We start from the raw sequence: 27,563 nt of genomic DNA, 5'->3' as shown, positions 1-27,563 counted from the left end.
ACACGCAAAAATATGATCTTAATCTAGATCTGCTTCCTTCTCATTAATTATTCGCTTGATGCAATTTCTGATCACTGAATCGAATTAATCTCTGAATGAAATTAAAATTATTGGTATTTGTACGAAACAAGAATCGTCAATTTCGGCTGCGCAGAGACCGAATTTTGTTTACTGCGCAATCAAACTTGACGCTACTAAACTAACCTAATCTAACCTGAGTTAAATTCTGAAACCTGAAAATCTTAGGTTAGGTATTCAATGCTATTCAATCACCTCTCACATTGCGCCGATGCAGCTCTTCCTGCGCATTGTTAGTGATCATATTATAAACATGGATTAACAAAGCATAAACAGTAAAAAGAACTGTGATCTCATTGAACGAAAAATGGTTTCGTATTCGTCAATTAACATCGTTGATGTTATCATTGACGAAATTGCCCTCGAAGGTCTGGATGGTATCACATTGGAAGGTGAGTGTGCAACAAGTCGCATTATCGAAATTATATTCTGAAAGTAAAAGAATTGAAAGAAACAACGTTGAAACTTATCATCCAGTTCTATTAATTGTTATTCTAATTATTTAATCATCGTATTTTATTTAACAGCGCTATGGCAGCGTCTTTCGTTAAGGCTTCACGATCCACCGCCGTTGTCAAAGCCGTTCATGGAACAGGTCTGGTCAATTTGTATAGAGGTAGATGGGATCGATTATTACAAGTTAGAAGCACCGAGGAACAAACTGATTATATTTGACAGATACGAACACATCGATCCTGATCTCGGCACTATCTTAGAGCCTGTAAATATTTGGTATTATGACTATTGGTTAGGGTTGGAAAATTGTCAGTACTCAAGAAATTTCATTGAATACTTCTGACTTAGAATGTCATGAGTTGTCTTCACTTGCACGCGGTATATTTTTTAAATTCATCCATTTTCCAATTTATGTAAATACTTTTATGAACATGTTATTGTTTCCATGTTCTTCCGTACCAAGTTCTGTATAAAATGGATGTGTGGTTTGATTCGCACTGTAAATTTTACCACAGTGGCTTGAAAAACGAATGTTGCAATATCAGGAAAACCTAGAAAGTCAATTTCCAACACTAAACATTTAACAACTTTGGTCTTTATATTTTATTAGTTTGTGGGCATTATATTCATAAAAGAATATTTTTACCTGTCCTAGGATGAAGTTCCTGAAGATATCTATCCCCATTGTCCAATCGACGATGTGAATGCAGGAATCAAAGGATCCTGTTCAACTTACAACAGTCGGAAGCAAATCAGTGAATATGTTAGAGCACTGACTGTTCACCAGGCAGCTGAAGAGTTTGGAGAGAGTTTAGTCCTCGTGGCGTCACAAGATATTCGCGAGCACGCATTGACTGGCAACGGAGTTTGTCCGACTTTGGAATTGACCGTGATGCAGTATTGCTTTTTGGAAAGGGTCGGACGATCTCGTTACCAGGGAGAAGTTACACAGGGTAAAATCAGTCTTGCTTCGCTGAAAGAGGATCCAAAATCGTTGTTCTATCACAGAAAAATTTTACTTGATCATAAATTGATCACCAAGCAAATACACCACCAAAAAACCGGCGGGCACAGCTGCAACGGCAGCCTGCTTCACCTGCCACGTTTTTACGTCGAAAGAAAGCCGAAGATTATTTATCTGGCAGAGAAAGTGATTGAAATATTAAAATCTAAGGAAAATTGCGTCGCCGAGTATGACGAGATAAAGAAGGAGCTTCAGATCGAAAATTCGATTAAAAAACTATTCAGAACCAATTTTTTTCTCAAAGTTGTGAAAACTGATTTGGTGAGTTATTTATCTTTCGCTTTGCAAGTTGTGAAGTGTGAAGTTTATATCTTCCCGTTTTTAAAATAACATTTGTTGTCTAGAGGGTGCCGTACAGAACTGTATATCCCAAGGCGGAGAAAAAGGAATGGCAGCAAAAGAACAATCCAACCAAAGAGAAAACAGTGAGAGTTGTACAGCTTCAGGATCCGGAAATGGACGTTTCTGAGCTGTGGGGTAAAGATGAAATTATCGACGACGAAGAAACCTATGGTAACCAAGCAGACCACGTACTCCCTATGATTAGTCTATAAAAAGTTTTTGTACCCAGCTGATTCAGTTCAGCTTATTTAGTATTATGTTATCCGTTTTTCAGAGCTTGATATATCGGAACTGAAGTTAAACGTTCCGTTGTTGAAACAAGCCAATCGGATTGTTGAACTCAGCGGTCCTGAGGGTATTTCACAATGCCAACTAGCCAAGTGCTTGGGACAAACAAAGCTGCAAGCTCGCACGATGCTTAGAAATTTAGTCAAACTGAAGATCGTCGCCACTTATATGAACGACGTAGGCAGACAGCGGGTTACCAAGTTCGTTTCAAAGAGGTTTGAGAAGACCAGCCAGATGAGTAGACAGTTTGAGCACGAGATGGACAAAATAAAAAAATTGACCAGAAGTATCGATACCAATAATCAAAGTCACAATGATTCTGTAATTCCTAAAACGATAGTCGAGCCGAAAAAAATAGTGAAAACTGAATCAAAGTGCTTTACAATGGAAGACCCGGCAGAAGTGGAATCGAACAACGGAGTTTCCTCCAATGACAATGTAAAAGTTGAGGAGAAGCCTACAGATAAAAATAATTCCGACATTGTTGATTCGTCTGATACACGTGAAGAATATCAAATGAGAATAAAATTTAGAATTGTTAATCTATTGCTGGTGAAGTATGGTTTGACAAAGGTGACGAAGAAGTATAAACGAACGTATATTAATATTGCAGAACAAGATTTGTTTTCACGTTATCCAAAATCAGTCCTTTCTCAAACTGTGTCTGTAAAAAAAGATCAGAAATCAATCGAGAGAACGAAGCATCGAATAGAAGAACAAAGCAAAAATGAGCTGAACTCCGCAGTAATTGACCAAACAGAAGTAAACGTGTTGTGCGATAGCATAGAAGTCAAATTAGTCGAGCAAAGACCACAGCATCGTTTGGGAAGACCAACCAGTCAAATTATTGGATTTATGGAAGAACTGGATCTGAATGAAAAGAAAAATATTTCTAGCATCACGTACAGATTGCTTAGAAGAGCTAATATGATCATTGAAGCTGTTAAAGAGCACAAAGTCATTGATGATCTAACAAAATTAATCAAGGTGAGCTTGGAATGTGTTCGGCTTTAAACAGAGCCACTTTATAAGTTATTCATCGTTATTGTTGTAGATGATAAACGAGGAGGAGGACAGAGAGGGATACGACGTAAAGATTGATAAAAAATCGATCGTCAGACTGCTGCAAAAGTTGGTCAAAGATAATGTGGTGAAGAATATTAAGCTCACACTAAGCAACAAGAATAGGGAGAAAAATATAACATTCATTTGCGATCCGTCAATTGGTATTGATCACTCGATAATACAATCTGCGGTTGAACAGGCAAAGATCAAATTTTGTCTAATTGGCTCTCAGAAAGTGAGAGCAATTATGCAGAAACAAGCTAAGGAAGAAGATGAAAGCACAAAACTATCGGTGGAAGACATACAGGGATTGGAGGCTTTCAATCCTTCTAAGAATACAAAATTCGCTCCTGTTAATCTGAAATACGACTTTGTAAGATCTCTCTTTCCTAGTACTAATTTCCACGAAAGAAATTTTCTTCCATATAACGACATGTATTTCTTTAACCCTTTCCAGAAAGCTGGTAAACGCTACGGATATAGTCCAAAATTTGTCCGCATGAAGGAACTGCATTTATTTCTTTTTTACTCAATCTACGATCATCCAGGTGACACCACAGTTCCTAAAGAGATTCAAGTGGCTAACCTGCGAAATTCCGGATACCAAATTGATGCCAAACTCGAGCAGGAGATGAGCACAATTTACAATACTGAAGTCGGATGGAAAATGTTCATTCCCCCATTGACTAGGCATGCAGGTACGATGATAAAAAATCGTGAAAGGTTTAATTAGGGGTTGAGATATTTTTAATTTAGTGTCTAACTGCGAGAATGAGAAACGACAACCTTGACAACGCCAAACAATTGCAGGGTGGCCTCTGGGATGGACAATAATGTGCGACGTCTTGCTTCGCATCCCGTTATCCATCTTCGTGAAAGTCCACAATGTGCCATACTTCATACCTGAACTGGAAACCTACCTGAATCATCCGATCAGAAAGCATTTCCTGGTAAAGAACTTGCCGTCTCAGATACGAAATATCTTGCTGATGGCGCGTAAATACATATACAACATTCATGAATCTGTAACAAGACTCTGCTACATTGGCCTCTTGCAATTTGGACACCAAAAATTAAAAGAAAAGGACCAGGTCTTTATCTACTTGAATCGTCGTAGTGAAATAACCGATACAACTTCCTCAGCGGTTGGTTATCATAAGGTCGAAGAAAAGGAGTATCCGAAAACGAGCTACGTCTTCGACTCGCTGCAAGTTGTGGAGAAGTATTGGTACGACATGTGGAACACTTGCATAAACACCTGTTTAGGCGGTCGAGCAACAGTCGAGGGTAAAGACATTCTGCTTGAAGATTTGAACAAGAAAGTGGACATGATAAAAACGGCCAAGGCTCGCAATCCGGACGAGGCTGTCGGTTTGGATATCGGAGTTGTTCCCGGGGATCGAAAGGGAGCTGCCGGTGTTGACTCAGCTTTTTTTGCCCATTTGAAACGTAACTGGAACTGGGGTGCCTGGTATTCCAATCAGCAATATTGTAGGGGTGAGGAAAGGAAGAAAAACGAGCAGCAGCGAACTGCGCGTTTATCAAAGATAAAAGCAAAGCCGTTAAAATTCACAGAGTTCTCAGGATTGAAAAAGGTCACAGGTCCCGCTACCCAGCACGCTAATGAAATTCGCAAAAAAATACACCAGCGACAGAAAATATCCGATGAACGCAGGTCCAAGAAGCAAAAGTACCAATTACTCGTTTCTCAGCATGTTACGCGGCAGAAATCGTTCGTTCGAACGGTTTTACCTCGCAAACGAAGCGTCAGACCTAGAGTGAGGTATGATGAGGTGGATTTCTGCGCCTTGCAACAGATGGATAAGCTACGAGTTGACTGGAGTCCTCACGAAGATAACATACTTCTGATGTGCAAGGTGGCAATGAAGTATCTTTGTCCGAATCCGCGCAAACAAATGATCAATTTCACGGCTGTGCGCGACATTCTGCGTACTTATTCCACCCAATCTCACAACAAAACCTCACGCGCCTGCCAGCGCAGGCTGGTTTATATGTTCAGGAAACCGGAAACGGTGAATAGCGTAGCACTTGGAATAGAGGAGATAAAGCAGAACTTTTACATCAACAAACGCTTTGGAGGAATCGTCGAGAAACTGAAAACCAAATGTGAGGATTCCTACGAGTATGAGGAACAAGTTGTCAAGGTATTCAAGGAACTCGTCAAGTACATCGACAAGCGATACTACAACCTGAGCGACATGGAGTCCAGGGGGTTGGTTCCAATGCCTAAAACAATCCAGGAATTTAATCTGGTATACAAAATCAAACAGCCGACACATCAATCTAGCCTGCACGGTTTTACCAAAGACGTCAGGTACAAAAACGAGATATACTTGGCGACGATAAATTCAGTCATTCACAGCTCAATGTGCTGTGGCAAGGACAAAACTTCTTGGGCCTATGAGTTGTTTAAAGTTTATCAACAGTATCCAGAGACGTTGCTCCGCTCTGCCATGACTAAGATTAGAAGCGACCAAATGGTATCGATGAAAAAAAGTTACATGTGCGCGTTCAAAAAGCATGGAAACTATATGCCTATGAGCAGCTCTCAGTACCAATTAAGCACTGGTTACACTTACAAATTTCGAACCAAGTGGCCGTATGAATTATTTCACGAGGCTCGTCACACGATAGAAAAGTTTCTACGCTGGCAGTATGAGAATCAGTTGGAAAATCTTGGTTACGCTGTTCCTGATGACGTTGACGGAATTGAAGTTGGACCTGTCACAGGAGGACTAGTTGTTGGTGTCCACGATTACCTGACCAGGGGTCAGCTAGATTTTGACATAGAAATCCCAGATCAAATAATAATGCTTGATCCGAGATTGAAAGAGAATGACGAAACTTATATCAGAGTTTTACGGCGATACCAGGACATTCTGACAAGTTTGGATCAGCTGAATTTGAAAAAGAAACAGATGGTTAAAACAAATTTGATTGATCCTGAGGTCGAGGAGGAGGACGAACTGGAGAGAAGGGAGTTTGAGGATAAAATAGTGAAGGAGAAACGGGAAAAGGAGGATCGCGACAGGTGGAATTATTGGAAGAGTAGAAACGATGAGATAAGCAAGCGCTTGGAGGAGACTGAAATGAAGGCGCAGCGTGAAAAGGAGGACAAGGAAAGAAACTTGAGGAGGGAAGCGTTTGACAGAAAAATGAAGGAAAGGAAAAACAAATATGCTCAGGTTCTGCAATTGGGCGAGGAAAACGTTTCCGAGGCGATCGTTTCAGAGTTTCGAAATCCTGTTGACGAAAATGCGGAGACTGACACTGATCCGGATGAGAACGACGTGGTAGACGACGATGAGGACAGTCACATCATACGGTTTCAGGATGGCACAACGATCACCCTGAGCAAGGAAGACATCGAATCTGCTTCGTGGAACTCTGACGAGGAAGACACGGCGTGTTTTGCTGAAAAAACTGTTCAATCCTTGTCGATCGAGCAGCAAAGTCCACCCTTAAAACGAAACAGAGATTCTACTAACGAGGAATACCCGGATAAAAAAAGATTCAAATCTGACGAAGATGGGGTTTCGGAATATGAACAATGCCACATACCTGATTCAGGGGTCGAAAGTCCTGCGGTTAGTCTGTTCATATCCAAACAAACTGATGTGCCTCTACAGAGCAACGCGACTGTTTCTCTAACTAAAAGGAGAATAGATGAAATAGACGAAAAAAATAGGCTTGTTGTACAATTACCAAAGCGTGCACGCATTGAGGAATCCTCGAACAAAGTTTCAGAGCACGGGAATGAGGGTCAGAATATTGAATCTCAAAGTGAAATCCGATACAGCGCAGATATTAGCGGGAGAAAAAGCGTCGTCGATACTTTAAGTGCACAGTCGTCGATTGGTACAAGGGTAAATGATTTAATAAAGAAGATGTACTGTCAGCTTGGAGTAGATTGGGGTGATATTAAGATAGAGGATATGAACGACATGCAAAAAAGGTGCACAAGAATAGCGCTTCTATTGATGAGAGAAGAGAATGATCTTGCAGTAACAGACATTTATCATGCTCACGATTACTTCATCGTCAATACTTTCAAAATTTTTTGCTCTCTAAAGTTACGTGATACCAAAGAACCGAGGAGCCTCGAATATTTTTACAACATGGAATTACCCGCCGACATTTTACCACTGAAACAGCAACTGATTGACGAGTTGATAGGAGATTTGAAAAGGTTCGCACTGTTTCCTAAAGATCCAGTACCGTTTGAAGATTTTCTGAACACCGTTGGGGACCAATTAGAAATAACTGAAATTAACGATCTACGTGCAATCTATCAGTATTTGCATGACAAGAGAGAAATTGGAGCCACTAATAAGCAAATTACAGTACGTAATCATGGCTTCATGTTTATTATCTTAAAAAAAACTACATATTGTGTACTTTTATTTCGTTATTGTGTCAACTTTATTATGTTTTTACAGTCCAACTTCAAAACCACATCCAAAAGTCGACTGCATCGTCTGTTATCCCTACTAACGGAGCACCGTTTAGTCCTTCGATCTGGTGTCACAACAACGCGTTATATACATCAAAAGTTTACAGACCCATGGATGATAAAATCATTCAAAATACTCCGCCTGGACAAAGAATCTTTGTCACCTGTGTCCGACAGAATTATATCAATTACCGAAAAAGAGACCGTTGTTTCGGCAACCAGTGATGACTGTTTGGTAAAATCAGAGAATACATTTCCTTCTGTAGAAGAAATCCAAACCACTGGTGAATCATTGAATGTTGCGGACTTGGATAAAGTTTTTTTGCTAGATAAAAACGAGCGACTCTGCGGGCAGACAGATGGCCAGGAAGATGCGACAAGTGGCAATGATCAAACACCTGACAATAAGGATATCGATGAAAAAACCGGTAACGTACAGACCACGCGCAGAATGAGAAAGAGGACAGCCTTACTTCAACCCAAGGATATTCAAAAAGCGGCAAAGAAACTTGACTTCAAGTGAGCATGATTCTTAGATAAGATTCGAACAGGGTTACAAAAATCTGGAAGCACGATATCTTTCTTCTTTCCTTCTAAAAATTTCCTACTGGCGTAATAAAATCAATGTTGCTTTGTCAAACGTTGCAGCACAGTGGAGCCGATAAAAGTGGTAATAAAGCCATGGATTCGTATTGATGGAGTTCTTAATCGGCGTGTTTTAGACAGGATGCTGGGTGCGGTTTTAGATTACTGTATCAATCATCCAGGCATTACCTTATCCAAAGTGCAAAAAAGATTTGTTCCAGCCTTACAGCCGTTCCAGGTTACCGAATTAGTCGAGGTAAGGCGGTCTTCATAGAGTCAGTACTTATGAATTATTTCCAACCTCCGTTTCATCAAACTTTCTAATATTAACAGATGCTCTGTAGACTGAAATGCGTGAAAATAAGAATTCTCCGTAAACCAAAGGTCACGTTATTTTCAAAGCCAGCCAAAATAAACCTGAGTGAGTAATTGTGGTGTGCCAGATTTTTTTACTTAGCAATAAGAAATTATTATTCTGTGACAATGTTGTTTTATTTTTATTCCGCAGAACCACCAACTGGCTTGGATTCAGAGGATGAAATGATTATCGAGCCCGAAATTGATGCAAGTCTAAAATTCGGCATGTTTTTAGGGAATAAAACTTATAATATAGACTTTTTACCGTAAGTTCATGAGGTTTCGTTTAATAGAATTAATTATAATCGAACAAATATGAAAGTCAGTGTATCATAAGTTACTTATTATCTTAATTGAATCACCTAAAAAGGTGTCATGTAAATATGTCTAGAATAAATCGCAAATTTTTTCGACAAAATATAACGGCTTTATGTTGCTAAAAATGTTCCTGAATCTTTCATCGGTTGAATAATTTCCGCATTGATCGGGGTGACGTAAAGCTCGTGTAAGCTGACACTTTTTATTTTAAATAGAAAATTCGTTTATTTATAAGGCGTTTTGCAAGATTGTTATAAAACTGCGGAACTACATAACGGAGATCGAAATGAAATGAAAATTTATATCAGTGTGACTAACGCGCAGCGCAGTATATACGTATGATAAATAAATATCGTAATTTTCATTCCAATTTGTAGAATACGCGTAGTTCTATGAACTACATCGTATTCTTTACAAAACTTATCGCGGAAGGTATTTTTTTATACACTTTTTTAAACTACTTTTCAACCTTCTTTTTCGGTTTTCGAGCCTCCTCCAGCTGCTTCAACTTTCTTGCAAATTTATCTTTGTCCGTTTTCTTACAGTTTTCTGGCTTCCGACGAACAAACTCTTTCCTCTCTTTGTTTCTCACGGCTTCTCCACAACCATGAATTTCTTGCATCCCTGTAAGGAGAGGGCGAACCTAATTTGAATCTAGGAAAGCAGTTTAATTTCTTACATAATCATATTTCACTAGGATTATCTCAAATTTTTAGATTAAAAACAGTGAAACCTAACGGTAAATAGTTACCGTGTGTAAAGCAGAACCTAGATTTACAGAATTCGCAATCAACATGCATTAATTGGGTCGATTTCTTGCACCCTGCCATTGCGCAAATGTAGTCATTGGCTGTGACCGTCGCTATTAATTTATCAAGATCATCGTCCGCCGTTATTTCCGAATTTTTCGGCTTACGATTTTTAGATTTTTTATTCTTCTTAGCTTGCATAGGCACGGGTTGGTTTGAAGCAAGAGGCGTACCTGCAGAGGAAACTGCAAATTAATTCAAACATTCGAATAGGGAAACTACAAACACCACCCAAAAATAATACACAACTTATCTCATACCTTGCGTGGAAGTTGTTTCGAGCTGCTTTAAACTCGCGATCAAATTGGATAATTCAATTTTAGGTTTTGATTCCACCTGCTCAACGGATGGCAAAGCTTCATCCGTTTCTTCTGGGTCCTCTGTAGCGATTTCTGGCGTGTTCGGAAGTAATTCTGTGTCCTCAATGTCGGAATTACTTTCGCTAATACATTCGAAGAGATTATAATCTTTCCTATTTGCGTTTATACTCAAATCGATTCCTTTGTCTTTGAGAACACTCTTCAAATTGGTTTCACCTTTAATTTTATCGCCATTTTTCGATGCTGGTTTCTTTCTCTTTTCTGTCTTACTATCCGTCTTATTGGTCACCACAGATTTCTGTTTCACTTTTACATTTTCTTCCAAGTCTTTCTTGAGGTCCTCCGAATTATCTGGGGTAAATATGTCTAGTTAAGCAGGTTCGATTTTGGGTTGTGGTAGGGAAAAACAAATTATTTATTCAAATTTATCCAATTCACCTTCCAAATACTCCTGCGCTGTTTGTAACAGACCGTTATCTTCAATATGCTTCAAAAGGCCAGTAATTAATTTGTTATCCTCAACAGTTTCGCTGTTCACGATGACGACAAGCAGTCTTCTTGCCCGTGTAACCGCGACGTTTAGACGTCTAAAGTCAGTGACAAAGCCGAGTGATTTTTCTTCATTACTCCGGACCAAAGATAGTACGATCACTTCCTTTTCTCTACCTTGAAAGCCATCAACCGTAGAAACTTCAGCAGATATAGAACGAGTTGACAGCGTTTTTCGTACAAAGTCTACCTATAGAAAGAAAATAAAACAAAAACAATTTTTAACAGCGTTTCATCTCATTCATCTGCCAAATCAACTTCTTTTAATCTCCAGTTCATTTTTTATTCACCTGCAGAGCATATGGCGTTATTACACCAATTTCTCGTTCTGGGACACCAGATTTTACCAGTGCCGCTACTAGTCGGTCAACTACGATCGCTTCACCAACGTTTCCTTTCGATATTGTCCCACTGCCGATTTGATACTCCTCGCATTCACATCCACAGGTGTCGATAAACACTACCGAATCACCTGAAACGGATTTTTGCGTAGAAAAATAAGAAGGTTTGACCTATGCAAATAAAAGCATAATCAAAGTAATGGATTCGTACTTGTAAGCGGACATGATTCCACTCCAGGCAAATCTCTGAGTAAGTGATTCGCAACGAGTTTGTCTGCCTTGAGAGTATTTTCATAAAACTGTTTGCTAGACCACGACATGATTTTGCTATTCATTCTGTACTGAATTTCGAGACTCTTATAAGCTTTCTTTCCAAGTTTTTTAATCGCCCTTTCCATGAGGCTCACACATAGTCCGTTTTTGGCTGCTTTTTGGTTCATAACAGCAGGCGGAAGCTGGTTAATGTCGCCAGCAAGCACAACCTTCTCCGCATTTGGAATCGCAATCCAATTCGAGGCCTCCAACGCCTGAGAAGCTTCGTCCACTACAACAACATCAAAATATTCTCTGGGCACGTGCCGCATAGTTTTAGCACGTTTTCCAGTAGTTGCAGAGTTCAGAGTGCAGAGAATGACCTGCAGGAACAATCAGAATTAATTAGCTTTTTCATCGCCATGCAATAGTGTCGAGAATTATCTGCTTACAGGATGCCGTCTGATTATCTCAGAAGTTAGCTTGTCCATTCGTTCACGGTACTCTTTGCTCAGCTCTTTGATTTTACCCCATGGCTTCCCACCCTTCTCAGTGTCTCCGTCCTTTTCTTGCAATTCTTTTAACGACTGTTTTATCTGAACTAAAATTTCATAGGAGTTATCTTGCCGCACGTTGGCATCTATTGAACAACTCTGTACCTCCTTGGCTATCCTAGCTGGATGGCCCATTCTCAATGGCTTTATGCCAGCATCACATAATTTCTGGGCAATGTTGTCCACCGCAACATTAGTTGGAGCGCACACCAATACCTGGAATTTAAATTTCAATGTTTGTGCAGTGTTTAAAAATAGTAGTCAACTCCGGAAGGTCTGGAAATTTAGTTTGGACAGCCACAATAGATACATTTTACATAAACGATTGATGATACTAGTACGGAATTTAAAAAACAATGATTTACAAGAATTTAAAATGCGGATTATAAAGAGTATCAATGAGAATATTTTCTTATCATTCGACGTTTGAATCACAACTCTTAAGAAATTCTGATTACCTTTTTACCCAGCCCCCGCAATTGGCCGATTAATTCAACTAAAGTGGTAGTCTTTCCTGTGCCAGGGGGTCCTTGAATAATGGCAAGAAATTTTTTATGCAAAGCAAATGATACTGCCATGCGCTGATCCTCAGCAAGTTTATCATTGATAAACTTCAGCTGACCATCCTCATTCAAATATTTTTCAGAGATTTCATTGTCCATATCTATTAGCTCCTGAACAATCTTCTCATCATTGTCAAAAAGAATTCTAATGACATTGAAACATCGCCAGGAATATATCTCCGTTGATTCCAGATTTTTCAAAGCTCTGCAACAGTTTGAATCTGCCATTAATGTGGACCAAAGTCTTCAGCCAACCTTGAGACACAATATTTCAGATTTTTCTCAAGTTCCAATTCTCAGTGTAAATGACATAATGAAAGAGTCAATAAGACTGTCGATTCATGACATTGTACGTTACGACCTGAGAAACGGAGTGTTCCTGCAATTTCTGTGCCTATTTCACTGGCTGGACAAACCTGGTTTGGCAATTGTAAGTGTAATCGGAATCAGCTTTGATGATGGCGAATTGTTCCTCCTCATTGACATTGACAACAGTTTGATCTGAAATGGTGACTGAAATGGTTCTCTGTGAGATGGCTGAAACGAGACCAGGTAGAAACTGGCTGCGATTATTTGATTGAATGCAGGCGACCAAGTCACCGACGGCAAAGGCATGCTTCAGGGGGAGATTGTTCGGGTCGACGAAGTCAATTTGGAGCTGTTTCAAACCACGGCTAGCCAAACTCCCAACGGATAATTTAGTCAATGCATCTCCTTCCTTTTCGAGGTTACGAAGGGCTTGAGCAGATATGTTATTGAAAACGTGCTGGAGATTCTCGTCGCGTTCCGATCGCAATAAATCTATATGTTTCCTGACGAAACTCGATATTACATAGTCCATTTTCTACGTGTTGTGGAACAGTCTGTTTCGATTTGCACCTTCGTTTCAATACCTTCACCTTACTCTTGCTCTTTCCTACTCTTTCCTTGAATCTGAAACATACTTGTGGCTGCTTGTGGAATTATCCCACTGACATACGCGGTGTATGGCTAGTAGTGTACTCTGGCGGTCCGATGATAAGTTCTAACTGTGTGATTTCGAAATATTATTCGCATCGACCCTGTTATGTGACTATACTCAACGATACATAGGTATATGTATGCATGTAAGCATATACGTATTTTGGTGGTCCTCGACCTCGAGTATCATGGAACAACTAAGACCTTACACATTTCTAGTTTTTGCCCAAAAAATAAGTAGGGCTAACCCTTTGCATTTTTGGAAAAAATTTTCGCGATTCTAAAAAGTGCTGGAATAAATTCTTTCATGCACTATTCCGACGTACTTTTGCGAGAGATTTCGATTGGGCGCAGTCCCAATACGCTGCGATCAACGCATCAAAAGTTACAGCCGAAAAACGAGAACCTGTGTTTTCGACATTTTCTAGCAGGTGGTTTTTCCGTCGTAATTTCTCTCCTGTTAATCCCACGCTCTTTTCGCTGCGTTATCTGAGTTCCTGGAGGTTCAATTAGTCAGAAAAGGGTCATACAAATCGAATCTGAGACCAAAAATTTTTTGGTCGAAAAATGAAAAAAAAAGTAAGGCTAACCCCTTTGCATTTTTGGCGAAAATTTTCGCGATTTTGAAAAGTGCTGGAATAAATTCTTTCATGCACTATTCCGACGTAATTTTGCGAGAGAAATCGATTGGGCGCAGTCCCAATACGCTGCGATCAACGCATCAAAAGTTACAGCCGAAAAACGAGAACCTGTGTTTTCGACATTTTCTAGCAGGTGGTTTTTCCGTCGTAATTTCTCTCCTGTTAATCCCACGCTCTTTTCGCTGCGTTATCTGAGTTCCTGGAGGTTCAATTAGTCAGAAAAGGGTCATACAAATCGAATCTGAGACCAAAAATTTTTTGGTCGAAAAATGAAAAAAAAAGTAAGGCTAACCCCTTTGCATTTTTGGCGAAAATTTTCGCGATTTTGAAAAGTGCTGGAATAAATTCTTTCATGCACTATTCCGACGTAATTTTGCGAGAGAAATCGATTGGGCGCAGTCCCAATACGCTGCGATCAACGCATCAAAAGTTACAGCCGAAAAACGAGAACCTGTGTTTTCGACATTTTCTAGCAGGTGGTTTTTCCGTCGTAATTTCTCTCCTGTTAATCCCACGCTCTTTTCGCTGCGTTATCTGAGTTCCTGGAGGTTCAATTAGTCAGAAAAGGGTCATACAAATCGAATGTGAGACCAAAAATATTCGGCTCCAAAAATGAAAAAAAAGTAAGGCTAACCCCTTTGCATTTTTGGCGAAAATTTTCGCGATTTTGAAAAGTGCTGGAATAAATTCTTTCACGCACTGTTCCGACGTAATTTTGCGAGAGAAATCGATTGGGCGCAGTCCCAATACGCTGCGATCAACGCATCAAAAGTTACAGCCGAAAAACGAGAACCTGTGTTTTCGACATTTTCTAGCAGGTGGTTTTTCCTTCATAATTTCTCTCCTGGTGATCCCACGCTCTTTTCGCTGCGTTTTCTGAGTTCCTGGAGGTTCAATTAGTCAGAAAAGGGTCATACAAATCGAATGTGAGACCAAAAATATTCGGCTCCAAAAATGAAAAAAAAGTAAGGCTAACCCCTTTGCATTTTTGGCGAAAATTTTCGCGATTTTGAAAAGTGCCGGAATAAATTCTTTCACGCACTGTTCCGACGTAATTTTGCGAGAGAAATCGATTGGGCGCAGTCCCAATACGCTGCGATCAACGCATCAAAAGTTACAGCCGAAAAACGAGAACCTGTGTTTTCGACATTTTCTAGCAGGTGGTTTTTCCTTCGTAATTTCTCTCCTGGTAATCCCACGCTCTTTTCGCTGCGTTTTCTGAGTTCCTGGAGGTTCAATTAGTCAGAAAAGGGTCATACAAATCGAATGTGAGACCAAAAATATTCGGCTCCAAAAATGAAAAAAAAGTAAGGCTAACCCCTTTGCATTTTTGGCGAAAATTTTCGCGATTTTGAAAAGTGCTGGAATAAATTCTGTCATGCACTATTCAGACGCAATTTTGCGAGAAAAATCTATTGGGCGCAGTCTCAATGCGCTGCGATCAACGCATCGAAAGTTGGAGCCGAAAAACAAGAACCTGTTTTTTCGACATATTTCAGCAGGTGCTTTTTCCTTCGTAATTTCTCTCCTGTTGATTCCACGCTCTTTTTGCTGCGTTTTCTGAGTTCCTGGGGGTCCAATTAGTCAGGAAAGGGTCATACAAATCGAATCTGAGACCAAGGATTTTCCGGCCAAAATATGAGTAACCCCTTTGAATTTTTTCAGTCCAAATTAGGCCAACTTTGAAAAATATTGAAATCAAGTCTGTGACGCAGTGTATTGACTTTATTTTTTTGAGAGGAATCCATTGCGCACTGTCTTCACATGCTGCGAGCAACAATTGAAAACTCACCGCTGAAAAACTTCAAATTTTCACAGTGTTTTTAAGCAGATGGAAAGGAAAAATCACAAACTCATAGCTACGAAATTTCAGTTTCAGTTTATTCGATATGCCCTTAATAGTTCTAGTACAAGTGTTCAGGCGTCAGTGTATACTAACTACTTTATCATGTTTCCGAAGAGTATAATTATAATATCTTATATTAATACATTATAATAAAATTTTGTTTTCGGTAGTATATCGGCCCCTAAGCGCTGCTTTGCTTAATTACTTTGAAACTGACTTTAGTGAACTTTTCATGCTTTATAAAAATGTTGTGATAATAGCATATTACTATATAGTGTTAGTCATGTAGCGTTTGAATTACTATTTCGTTCTAGTTGTTAATCATTATTTCTGCTTGCATTAAAAAATTATGTATTTTGTTTATGTAAGGCCCTTAGGGAGCTTCGGCTTCAGGGCCTAAAAATTTGAATAATAATAATAATAATACTAATGATGATATATTATACCACTAATATTATAATATCATTCTAAGTGATATAATTAGTATAATATTTCCAATAGTATTGGAGTTCAGGACAAAAAAATGTAATGCGACGGATGAATAATACATAAGAAGACTGACTGCTACATAAGACAAAAAAACTGTAATGTACATTGCATTAAGCAGAATATGAACAATGTTGTATGAGATAATTATTATTGTAGTTTGTAAGCGCAGTTTAAGTTCCGGCCTGCGTACAGGTGCAGTGCACCTCTGCAGGCTACGGGGTGTATAATATTGTATTGTATTGTTACTGTTTTACGTCACCTGGAATAAAATGAATAATAACTACGTCAATTTCTCCGTATTTTCTTCGTATCTTGTCAGTTGCTAGTCCGACGATGCGCTGAATACCTTTTTTGCAATCCGTGGAGTCTAATTAGTCCAATTAGAAAGGGTCATAAAAATCGAATCTAAGACCAAAAATATTCGGCTCCAAAAATGATAAAAAGTAAGGCCCTTTGCATTTTTGTCGAAAATTTTCGCGATTTTGAAAAGTGCTGGAATAAATTCTTTCTGGTACTATTCCGACGTAATTTTGCGATAGAAATCGATTGGGTGCAATTCCAATACGCTGCGACCGACTGATCAAAAGTTACAGCCTAAAAACGAGAACCTGTGTTTCCGACGTTTTTCAGCAGGTGCTTTTTCCTTCTTAATTTCTCTCCTGTTAATCCCACGCTCTTTTCGCTGCGTTTTCTGAGTTCCTGGAGGTCCAATTAGTCAGGAAAGGGTCATAAAAATCGAATCTGAGACCAAAAAGTTTCCTAGCTCCGAAAATCTTATAAAATTCGGGCCAACTCCTTCCAAAAATGGGTTAAGAGCTATGGCCAAAATACTCGAGATATGCACGCAGCTCTTGAAATGGCGGGGAAGAAAAATCACAAATCGATAGGTATAAAATTTCAGCTGTTTACTTAATATGCCTTATTTCCAGTGCAAGTGTTCAGGTATCAGTGTATTGTACCCTTACCAAGTTGCTAAATAGTATTGAAGTGAAAGATGAAAGGTATTGCAGAAAAATTATCAAACATTACATAAGAAGTCCAAGCAATTATGTAACGGGAAAGGAGTGCAGAATCACGTTACGTTAAGAAGAATATGAAAAATGTTACATGAGATATCTGTTAAGTGTAGTTTGTCAAGATCAGCCCATGAAATCAGCGCTCGCCGATCGTACCAAGTAATTATTGTAGTTTGTAAGTATAGTTTAACTCACGGTCTACGTACAGGTGCCATGCACCTATGCAGGATACGATATGTATGATATTGTATCATTACAAGTTCATGTAACATGGAAGAAAGTAAATAATCACTACATTTCTCCGCATTTTCTTCGAGTTTTCTTAGCAATTGGGCCTACGAAGTTCGGAATATACTTTTTGCCATCCGTGGGGATTAATTAGTCTAGGAAAGGTCATTTAATTCGATTCCAAGCCGAGGAAGTTTTCGCACTGCCATAATTTCGGAACGCACCTTTAGACATACATTGGTTATGTTCCACGTTCCGCTCCATTTCGTCTCGGTGGAACGAAACTTGTCCAGTCCTCCATTTACTTGGGTTTCCCTTCGTAGGGAACACGGTATAAGAATAAGTTGGGAACTATTCCGATTTGTCACTTGGGTAGATCACTGAAATTTCCTAATTCTGCAAATTCAGCGATGTCCCCTCACTATAGTCTTCACCCGGAACTACAGAAGTTGGTAGACGATTTTACTTCCGTTCGAATGGTAAGTATTTAGGTTTTCAGAGAAATCAACTCTCGGGCAAATTTTCTCGTTCCTGTTTTCATTTCATTAAGTGCGAATCTTGTTTCCGAGGTTACCTTAACAACTTCGTCTCTCTTCCAGACCATTATGAATGAACAGATGGAAAATCTTTGGTTAAAGAATTTATAAACAACTTGCATTATTAAACCATTCGCGTAAAAAAAGGTAATTTATTAATTGCAATGAATATTTGCATCATCTCTATCGCATTTTATTAACACTCAGAGGACTGCTGACCTCGTAAAAGTATTTACGGATCAACAGCTGCAGCTTCAGACATTGCAGACTAAGCTAAAAAATGCCAATAAGGATATATCTACCATGAAGCAAATCAAAAATGATAACGACCGCCTTACCAGATCTTATGAGCAGCTGAAGCGTGACTATGACGTGCTTTATTCATCAAATGAAAAACATAGGGACGAATTACGTAAAGAGAATCGGAAACAAAGTGAGTATTCTTGTCATTAAGAATCAGAAATATGAATGCATTCTGAGTAGCATAAACGCACTCAGTTTCATTTAAGAGTCAAATGATTGTTTCTTTTGGTCCTTTACAATAGTATAAAACCTCATTATTCTTCAATATCTTCTAAACATGATATTACAAGATTAATATTGATACAACTGATCATTGAAATGGTACTAAACCCAAAACTCTGATATAATATTAATTGTGACAGTTCAAGATTTAGAGGTAGAGTTGAGAGCAGCAAGAGCAAAGATATCACAACAGAGTGAGTTGCACCAGAAGAGCATTACGCAGATAGTTGTTGACTATGAGACTAAACTGCGAGATGCCAATGAGAAGGTTCACTTATTTTTATATTCTGCACTTAAAAATGAAATTAATCGATTGACTACAAATAGTGTACTGCATACTGGTATATTTATTGCAACTTCTGTTTTCACAGATTTGTCAGCTGACCCAAAGCAGACATGAGACTTCAGAAGTCAGAATTACTGAGGATAATCCGTTCCTATTCCCGAAGAGTCTGACAACCCCACGTAACGTCAATAAAAAGTGTGACCAGTGTCTCATATTGATGATTATTATAATCATAAAAATTGTTCTGAAATTAAAATTCAGCTCAGTATATGATTTGAGTGTGATACACACTCAGAGACCTGGAATTATTGTGCAGATTTAAAGAACCCAAATTGTTCTCAGGTGGCCAGAGCTGGCGGTGGAGATAAAGTCACAGGGAAGTGCAACAAGAGGTCGTGGAAGGGGAAGAGGAAAAGGTACTGGGTCAAAAAGGAAACTCTTCGTTTCTAACAACGACATACCGATGGATATCTGATCCATCTTATACCTTATCATTACAGCTTTCAAGCGATCAGATTATTCATTTATTTAATATGGAAAACACCTGTTTAACGATCAAAAATTATATATTAAAATCAAATAACAGTCAACAGGGTGGAGCCATTCAAATGTGTGATAACATAGCAATACATCCTTATGTATAATTTAATAGAATTAATGGAAAATCATTTAATTCAAATCTAGAAATTCACTACCGCGTAAAAGTTATATCTTCTTGAGTTAAATGTGCACTGAAAATCGTCTGCAGTGATTGTGGCTTCATACACGTCTAACTCAATTAATAAAATACCCATAGCAAAACAACGCATTCCTATTCTCCAGCTGTCTCGTCGTAAGTCACGAGAGTATAACTTACATTCTCTTTAAATACAGACATACTAAATGGTCATTTCTTCATTTTGCGATGCAGCGAGTTCCAGCTTCTGGCGTAGTCGATCCTGAGGTGTCCGTAGGTGTTCAATCCCAGCTGTTTCGCCTGTTTCACGCTTGTAGCGTCTTTTGCCATCGTGATTTCCGGCTGCAGGGGTCCATGAAACGGACATGGACACTCTTCCCTGAAAAATACCAGCGTCTCGTTTGACAGAAAATATATTTATCATCTCGTTCGCGTGACAGATAATTCTCATGTCTTCTCTCAAATATGCAGTTCGGTGTGCTCCGATTTTCGCGCAACTTTCACATTCAAAATTTAAGTCATCAAAGAACAGCCACTTACATATAGTGCGCCATATCTTTGATCAGTCTATTCCGGCGTCTTGGGAGAACATTTGGCACGTTGTGTGGTTCAACTGCGGTTTCAGAATATTCGATATCTGCAAATGAATCGAGCATATAACTAACTTTGCTATAGGTATGAAAACACTACGTGCTGTGTTTATGACGTCTTTTTTTTTTCTTCGAAGAATTTTATGCCTTAGAATTTGTCCTCGAGAAATGGGAATGAAAGAGTGAAATAAAGTTAGCGTCGTGCAAAAAGATGAACAGTTACGTGTAAATCGCTTCAATTTAATCGTCCAATTCAAAAAATCGAAGGTCGCGTGCCAAAACCTGCCTGATTTGTTTCAAGGATATCCTTTTGCTATTCATTTGCCCCTGTAGTTTATTGCCGCACTAATTATGCGAAATAGTCTATTCAGTTTAGTTTCACGCTACGTCACAACTCCATATCTGAAAACAGTGGATTTACTGCTTATTTAAGTGTGTCAAGAGTCAAGCCCAATGTTTTCAGAATGATATTGAGATTTTCTTATTACCCGACAACCCTTGCGAAGTGTGCGACTAACAATAAACCGAATATACAAATTGGCTGTTCTAATCGCTAACATATCGATTTAAAAACTTCGAAAGAAAGCAAAATTAAACAACGTATTAATATAACTATACAGCCTCACAAACGTTGTTGCATGTTCTTAAAATGTGGGAGACTAAATCATAATAATAATAGTAATTTAATTGTACGTACAATTTATAAAATTTTCTTCGGTCGAGTTAAATTTTTACGTAGATAAGATGGAATATGGAATGCTCAGATGTACGCAAAGTATTTTGTTTCAAAGTCATAGAAAATCGAAAGTTGTGACGAAGGAACAGGTTGACGTCCGCGTATGTCGAAGGTGTTGCAAAAGTCATATACACTATAATGTCTGGTTTAAGAGTATAATTTTGAGCGAGCGGAAACTAAGCACACCTTACAAGTTCTGGCGACCTTTTAGCGTTCACGATCAGAATTACTCAATTTCTCAGCATATTAAGTATGTGTATTGACCTTTAAGCATATCTACAAAATTCTGTGATCGTCTTCACGCATTTTATATCATACTATAAATATACGCGCGGGACGTATAAGCTAGCCTCCTCTACGCATGTATTGGTAGCTACAATACATTGTTGTAAATGATTTGCTAAAAATGTTCACGTTCAAGGTGTGAAAAACTGAAAAATATGTGTTAGAAATTTATTTTATACTAGCCGATCCATCCCAGCTTCGCAAGGATAGACAAATCTAAGTTAAATGTACGCTTAATCCCGTACGAATTTATCCGCTTCAAGCTTGTACAAAAGATGGCTTTGTATCTCCGAAACGTAAAGTTATCTATCAAATCACACTAGTGTTATATTTCACGTTATTCAACCATGTGATTAGAGCACGCCGATAAAGCAGTGAAGCGGTGCTTTTTCTTCCGACTTAATTTACTATTATTGAGAATTCAAAGTAAAAACTTATTTTCATCAAAATGAATTATAGCCTATGGCACTCAGGGATAGTTTAGCTTTTTTGTTGGTGATGAATTTTTAAAATCGCTTCAGTAGTCCCAGAGGTTACCCGCTATACACAAACAAATAAACAAACTTTACCTCTTTATAATATTAGTATAGATGACTCGAGCATGTTTTACCATTTTTTCCATGCGTGTTTTCCGTACACAAAGTACCCGTTTCTATGAAAGTGAGGCTGTAGAGTGTGCCTGCGAATGCGCATGCGCGGAGTACTGAAAAGACCACTTCTAAGTCCTAGGAGTTGAAACGGTATTTTCTGTACTTCGCGCATGCGCTGTCGTGAACAAATCTGTCACTACGCGACCCTAACCTCAATTTCGTGCTCTGTGAAAATACGCATAAAATACTCTTGTTATATAAAAAATAGTTTACAACAAGGAGGCAACGTTCTTGGCTCACCCACAACTCACATTGCAAACTTACGCTCGGCCCGAAAAGACCGAGTTTGCCTTCTTGTCACACAATATACTATTTTTCCCCAAAATTTTTACTTTATTATCTTACTGAGAGGAAAACTTGAAAACCCAATAAACCTGAAGAGCTACTAGTAGTAATAGAGAAAATGAGTATAGGTTTTAAAATTGCGAAAGTAGGAGAATTTTATAGATGTTCTAAACCGTTTTAAAATTCTGTTTTAAAGAGAACTTCTTTGGATCAATATATCACCACCTTACACCGTATCACCAACTGCATAAACATGATCTTGATGCAAAACTGCGTTTCCTTTATTCTCGCAATCTATTTACTATTCTGCAGACAATCCCGATCGAAGCTTTCGAATCGTTGCAATAACCACATAGCGAAAGTGACGATGACTCGTTTATCAATAATACCTTCACGTCTCAGCAACTCGGCCTACGTGAGAATAGATTATTTGGTAAATGCGTGTGTATAATGAATTATAAACATGCGTACAAGCAGTTAAGAATCTTTTATATACGAGCGTTTAGCTCTCGCGGAATTGTAGATCGCTAACAGAATACATAAAGCAGAGATAAACGATCTCACGAATTAGGTGATTAGGCAAAAACTAATAAACCACCTCCTCTACTTCACCCGGATGTCATCTGCCGTACATGCCTAATACAGTATAATAAACCTTACAGATATACTCATTCACGCAGGAATTCGACCTTGTGAAATTGACATCTAAAATACCTCATGTTTTCCGAACCGGATTAGCCTCGGGTCAATACTAAAAGAAGCGCCATTAGACGATAAGAAATATGAACGACTTACACTCAAACCAGAGGAATTTTCCTATACGAACAAAAGTGGCGCAGCGTATTACAGGTGCAGCTAATTGTCACGATCATTGCATCGCGAGGTTGCGACGAAATTTTACAATATTGTCCAAGGCTCGAGGTGGTTGGACCATTTCAACACGTGAATGCAGATCCTTTCGCGGTTTCGTTCGAAAGTTGTTTTTCATCCGAGAATGGAATTTACTCGCCGGCTGCAGCATGATGATTTTCGCCGAAATTGCTTTTCGTTAATTCCCCTTAAGCATTACCCGTCAAATGGAGTAGCAAAAACGCAGTGCAATCTATATAATGACACTGCTTAAGTTATTCGAAAGTGTTCCAGAGCACGACCGTCCGAGTAGTGACTCTTTTTTTTTTTTTTTTTACATCCTTCGGTTCATTTATAATACTCATTATGCGCTCGCGCTAGCGTGCAAACTGTCCCCAGCTATTTATCTCTATTATAGGCTTTTTAGAGCAATGTTCAATCCGACTTTCCAAGATAAAAATGAGTAAAAATTGATGAAAGGAAGGTAGAATATTTCTACGCCGTAAGTTGTAAATAGGTTTTTTCTACATGGATAAGTAAAAGAACTGAAACACTTTTAGAGATTTCTATACAAAGAAGAAACATCACATTCTTATATATACTAATGCTTATAAAAAATTACACATCATTAAAACACTTCTATAAAGTCCGTCGACGTTGCCGGTGAATATATAATTATAATATTAATCTAATCTAAGATAACATTAATTTCGATCGAGCAAATTAGAAATAAATTCGGATTCCACTTTCATTGAAATTCGTTGTGAATTAATACCGTGTATACGTGAATCCATAAAAGCGCTCCGACGTACCCAATAAATAATACCTAATGTATAATTTATTCACACGAATTTTCCCATCGCGGGGCTGCAATCGTCGTCTCTGAAATTGCCGAGAAACTAACTTCCTGTCACGTCTATTAGCGCAGCGTTGCAGCCGCCTGACCATGACCTAGACATTAGGACCGGAAAGCTAGTGGCATAAACGCGTTAGTAGAAATCTCTCTAATCTCACGTTAGAATTACACGGGCTCGTATATGATTGACGACAAGTGGTTAATTTTACAGATGGGTTTCTCCTCCAGGCTCTACTAAATAAAAAAACCAACTCAACTGCGGGCAATACTAACGTATAAGTAGGCCGGAGAAAATTCCACGTCTTACAAAGCGTCACTCGGCTATCATATCGCGGGTTATTTGGTCGCGTGACAAGCTTAAGATTCTTAACTGAAACGAATGGCGCCAGGATACAGTCCGTCAGTAATCAGTATCTCATTACCGGCCACCGTCTAATTAATCAAGTTGCTCGGTAATTTAATATTTTCTCAGCGAGATCTCGTGGCTCTATGTATTGTGAACACGATGCATGGTGCACGATCATTTAGATGATGAAATCTATGCGCTGTTTGTCAAATGCCTCTACTTGAACAGATTATACGCTTTTTAAAAAATTTCGTGGCCAATATTTCAGAACGATTCGAATTCCCAGATCTTTACCTAATTTTTCAACTCGCAGGGAGTGTGTTTAACAATCCATCGATCGTTTCGCTCGGATGGATCAGTGACAGCGTTTCCATTTTTTCATTCGGATCACGTTCTCAAAAGCATTTTACCCATGGTACTAGAGAAATTTGAAAAATTTCTACAAGCTGTTAGAAATGATCGGTTTAGTGTATAGAATATTGTAAGAGTTTTCCGTATTTTATGTCCAATCACTCGCAACAGTTAAAATTTTCCTACGACAGAAGTGAAGTGTGCTTCAAATCTCCACTTATACATGACATGAACGTTATTTCTCTGCAATTCTTTTGATGTATTTCATTTTGCCAATTACGGCAACTACCTGCGCAGTGATTTTTTTTTCTCTCACTATAACATAGATTTGACCCCTATTTTATAACGTGTACTTATACTGGCACTATTGCACCTGAATTTTATGTCCCAACACCGTGTTCAAGTGTTATATTATTGCAAGTAAAGAAAAATTTTCCCACGAATCGCAGTGCAGTCACTGGTCTGTACAACAGTAGCGCAGGTGATTGCACAAGACTTACCCGCAGTTACCGTGAGTCTTTTGCTCATTGTCAGTAAGTCAAGGAATGAATGATACATATATGTATAAGTATACACATGAAACGAATAATAAGTTGAATGGAAGAAGATAAATACGAAACGGCGAGAAGGAACATGAGAATATTGAAATAAGCATCAGTCGATTGCAAGACCAATGTGTAATAAAAGCCGTTTCTGGATACACTTCTTAAGCTCCATTCGGTTTCAGAGCTGATTATATCAATTTACTCAGCACTTGTTACAGACTCCTTGAATGAGTTTGAACCAGGTTTAAAACTCGACTTCGAGGACGTTACGTGGAGGTAAGTAAATACTAACCGGAAAGCGGGACGTAGACCGGATTCGACGTCACGTACCGGGCATCTTCTTCGTAAGTGGCTTGTTGCATGGGGTACGAAAGCGGCTGATTGACCTGATGGGATAATCCGAGATTATAGAGCTCGTCCACGGGGCTGGAAGAATCGTAGCCTGAAGTTTCCCCCGTGACTGTCGTCATGGGGTACCTGTTGGGCATTTTTTTCTATACATACGTGATCCGAAATGTCGAAAAAACGCGTTGATTTTTAAGCTGTCCAAAAATTAATGTCGTAAAATGAATTACATATTCGAGAAGATCGGACTTTTTTTTACACTAATAACACGTGAGATGAAATTTTTTTAAAATTTTTTTTCAACGAAGCTAGGATATACAACAAGAATTCGAAGAAGTGATAAAACTCATCAATGTATTTCTCGTAAAAGTTATACCTAATGGACTAAAAATTGAAAGATTTTCATAACTTAGTAATACATCCAAATTACAACCATATCGATATTTTTTTACCGTGGAACTTTTTAAATGGGATAATTTTTTTTATATCTGTCTCACATTATGCCTAGCTCGCTTCACAATTCTGTATAGGGCAAATGATTTTTATGCAATCAATTATACCGTGTATATGCTGGTCCTCATTGATTACCTCGCGTCATTTACCGCGATCGTACACGGACAAATATAACTTTCTCAATTTACATAATATTTAATTATTCACTTTACGGATTGTCAAACCGCCGCGCGGTAATTATGCGCGCTTACGCTATTCTAATTGCGGTTACAGGAAATACTACTTTTTGTATAAAAACACTTTTACTCAGTTAAAAAATAACCACATTCACGATAGTAAAATCTTCTTTATAGAAATTTCGCAAGATATTTTCGATTATACGAAAGAAATTTTGTTTTTAGTACCAAATTTTCGTATCATTTTACTGTTAAAATAAAACTTAATTTACATAGCCCGTGTACAAAAATCGTCTACAGTAATAAGATTTTCTGGCAGATATTTCATTCGTTCATTTTTAGTTCATGTTTTAGCTTTGGAAATCGAGAGTTTTGAATATCGTGATTATACCCAAATATTCATACTAATGACATGTTTTCTACTCTATCGATTTCGAAAGCTGCTAGTTAAAACACAGTCGTAACGGTCAAACAGAGATGAAGAGTTTTAAAAATTTATGCAAATTCAAATCATTCCGAAAATGGCAACAGTTCACAGCACCCCGATTTCCATCGCCCTTATTATAATTTTCTAATTGAAACTTATTAAATTTCACTAGCTCACCAGTAATATGTGTCACTGCCAGACTCGTTGACCTGCCTTGTCAAATTAACCTTCTGTATTCCCTCCGCATCGCCTGACCGGGGTAAAACTACCTCGATTTGCCGACGTCTGAGATACGCGTAGTTCTCCAGATCCCAGGGATCGATGTATCGCCGCCTGCCGCCAGAAGTCGAAGAACTTGGCTCAGATCCGTCCGCCGAAGACCTCTGAGAGTCCTCAGAGTTAAAGTATATCGACGAGGCGGCAGGCATTGTAATTTTATTCCCCAACTTTGCGGTTTCGAGATATCCTGATGCGCGATAACTTTCACCTTCTTCACAAATTTGTTTATCTCGAAAGAAAAAAAAAAAAAAAAAGTAACTAGCGATCGGATGCTAATTTATTTAGTGGTTTAATTTTCTTTTGGTTTTTGTTAAAATTGGATAAATTATTACAGTCACAGTATTGATGTACCAGAAATATGCAAAGAATTTTATAATTTTAAGAACACACACGCGCCACTTTCAACACAAGAATCGGTTAAAAGATTCAATTGATCGATGTTATACTGTTTTCGTTCTACATTAACGTCCGCTAATTTCAAGTTGTTCATTAATATCGGATTTGGGAACACAATTCGGTTGGTATTCAGAGCGGCCCGGAGAGTTTGGTAGTTTCCCGCGAATTGTTGACGTTCGATGAATTTGAAAGAAGAGGAGCTGAGCGCGATCCGCTCATCGCGTGATTGCTTTCCCTTCTGAGACTTCACAGAGCTGGCGACGGCGGGAGCTTCTCTGCGGCCAAGAAGCCGCTCTCTACGAATCGGCGGCTCGAGTGAAAACGAACAACACCGCGTGTAGTTTTCACCTTCGTCGTTTGCCACTCGTGCAAAGTCGTACTGACAAACTACTGCGCCTACGAATACGCATCGATTT

General features: G+C 38.7%; 4 protein-coding genes across 8 annotated transcripts; 2 read left to right on the top strand and 2 right to left on the bottom strand.

The window, feature by feature from the left end:
- The first annotated feature begins 127 nt into the window (after positions 1 to 127).
- Positions 128 to 9,087, top strand: LOC124182877 (general transcription factor 3C polypeptide 1). Of its 2 annotated transcripts, XM_046570646.1 has the most exons (12): positions 128 to 470; positions 606 to 799; positions 1,190 to 1,819; positions 1,903 to 2,071; positions 2,175 to 3,175; positions 3,243 to 3,626; positions 3,711 to 3,951; positions 4,064 to 7,617; positions 7,714 to 8,246; positions 8,376 to 8,568; positions 8,646 to 8,733; positions 8,821 to 9,087. In XM_046570646.1, exons 1-12 carry the CDS (start codon positions 386 to 388, stop codon positions 8,937 to 8,939), a joined length of 7,191 nt encoding a protein of 2,396 aa, XP_046426602.1. In that variant the 5' UTR covers positions 128 to 385; the 3' UTR covers positions 8,940 to 9,087. The 2 variants fall into 2 exon arrangements, with proteins under 2 accessions (XP_046426602.1, XP_046426603.1); XM_046570647.1 differs by lacking the exons at positions 8,376 to 8,568; positions 8,646 to 8,733; positions 8,821 to 9,087 and having other exon boundaries at positions 7,714 to 7,962; positions 8,057 to 8,196.
- Positions 8,061 to 13,345, bottom strand: LOC124182879 (DNA-binding protein SMUBP-2-like). Of its 4 annotated transcripts, none has more exons than XM_046570655.1 (9): positions 12,792 to 13,343; positions 12,271 to 12,580; positions 11,711 to 12,028; positions 11,218 to 11,641; positions 10,956 to 11,137; positions 10,555 to 10,855; positions 10,057 to 10,467; positions 9,739 to 9,981; positions 8,061 to 9,611 (listed from the first exon to the last, which is right to left on the bottom strand). In XM_046570655.1, the coding sequence occupies exons 1-9, from the start codon at positions 13,214 to 13,216 to the stop codon at positions 9,445 to 9,447; spliced, it is 2,781 nt and encodes a 926-aa protein (XP_046426611.1). In that variant the 5' UTR covers positions 13,217 to 13,343; the 3' UTR covers positions 8,061 to 9,444. The 4 variants fall into 4 exon arrangements, with proteins under 4 accessions (XP_046426611.1, XP_046426612.1, XP_046426613.1 ...); XM_046570656.1 differs by having other exon boundaries at positions 9,739 to 9,969; XM_046570657.1 differs by lacking the exon at positions 8,061 to 9,611 and having other exon boundaries at positions 9,828 to 9,969; positions 10,057 to 10,238; positions 10,333 to 10,467; positions 12,792 to 13,344.
- A 4,560-nt stretch (positions 13,346 to 17,905) lies between these two features.
- Positions 17,906 to 19,377, top strand: LOC124183044 (nucleoprotein TPR-like). The gene is made up of 5 exons (XM_046571018.1): positions 17,906 to 18,034; positions 18,299 to 18,524; positions 18,757 to 18,884; positions 18,988 to 19,097; positions 19,245 to 19,377. The coding sequence occupies exons 1-5, from the start codon at positions 17,966 to 17,968 to the stop codon at positions 19,375 to 19,377; spliced, it is 666 nt and encodes a 221-aa protein (XP_046426974.1). The 5' UTR covers positions 17,906 to 17,965.
- Positions 19,378 to 19,470: 93 nt separating this feature from the next.
- On the bottom strand, positions 19,471 to 27,442 carry LOC124183043. Its single transcript, XM_046571017.1, has 4 exons — positions 26,650 to 27,442; positions 25,364 to 25,548; positions 20,119 to 20,215; positions 19,471 to 19,957 (listed from the first exon to the last, which is right to left on the bottom strand). Exons 1-4 carry the CDS (start codon positions 26,898 to 26,900, stop codon positions 19,789 to 19,791), a joined length of 702 nt encoding a protein of 233 aa, XP_046426973.1. The 5' UTR covers positions 26,901 to 27,442; the 3' UTR covers positions 19,471 to 19,788.
- Positions 27,443 to 27,563: the final 121 nt, after the last annotated feature.

This window comes from Neodiprion fabricii, chromosome 5 (assembly GCF_021155785.1).
Source record: "Neodiprion fabricii isolate iyNeoFabr1 chromosome 5, iyNeoFabr1.1, whole genome shotgun sequence".
Taxonomy (NCBI): Eukaryota; Metazoa; Arthropoda; class Insecta; order Hymenoptera; family Diprionidae; genus Neodiprion; species Neodiprion fabricii.
This window is presented reverse-complemented; position numbering and strand designations above follow the sequence as displayed.

Excerpts from the sequence above, each read along its gene's own strand:
- LOC124182879 (XM_046570655.1), bottom strand. The coding sequence starts at position 13,216 with ATGGACTATGTAATATCGAGTTTCGTCAGGAAACATATAGATTTATTG. Across the intron at positions 12,581-12,791 it reads ACTTACAATTGCCAAACCAG|AGCTTTGAAAAATCTGGAAT; the intron begins GTTTGTCCAGCC and ends AAACTGTTGCAG. Across the intron at positions 10,468-10,554 it reads AGCGCAGGAGTATTTGGAAG|ATAATTCGGAGGACCTCAAG; the intron begins GTGAATTGGATA and ends TATTTACCCCAG.
- LOC124183044 (XM_046571018.1), top strand. The coding sequence starts at position 17,966 with ATGTCCCCTCACTATAGTCTTCACCCGGAACTACAGAAGTTGGTAGAC. Across the intron at positions 18,525-18,756 it reads TAAAGAGAATCGGAAACAAA|TTCAAGATTTAGAGGTAGAG; the intron begins GTGAGTATTCTT and ends TAATTGTGACAG. Across the intron at positions 18,885-18,987 it reads TGCGAGATGCCAATGAGAAG|ATTTGTCAGCTGACCCAAAG; the intron begins GTTCACTTATTT and ends CTGTTTTCACAG.
- LOC124182877 (XM_046570646.1), top strand. The coding sequence starts at position 386 with ATGGTTTCGTATTCGTCAATTAACATCGTTGATGTTATCATTGACGAA. Across the intron at positions 2,072-2,174 it reads CGACGACGAAGAAACCTATG|AGCTTGATATATCGGAACTG; the intron begins GTAACCAAGCAG and ends TCCGTTTTTCAG. Across the intron at positions 3,627-3,710 it reads TTAATCTGAAATACGACTTT|AAAGCTGGTAAACGCTACGG; the intron begins GTAAGATCTCTC and ends AACCCTTTCCAG.
- LOC124183043 (XM_046571017.1), bottom strand. The coding sequence starts at position 26,900 with ATGCCTGCCGCCTCGTCGATATACTTTAACTCTGAGGACTCTCAGAGG. Across the intron at positions 25,549-26,649 it reads GGCAGTGACACATATTACTG|GTACCCCATGACGACAGTCA; the intron begins GTGAGCTAGTGA and ends AATGCCCAACAG. Across the intron at positions 20,216-25,363 it reads GGTCTACGTCCCGCTTTCCG|ATATCGAATATTCTGAAACC; the intron begins GTTAGTATTTAC and ends ATTCATTTGCAG.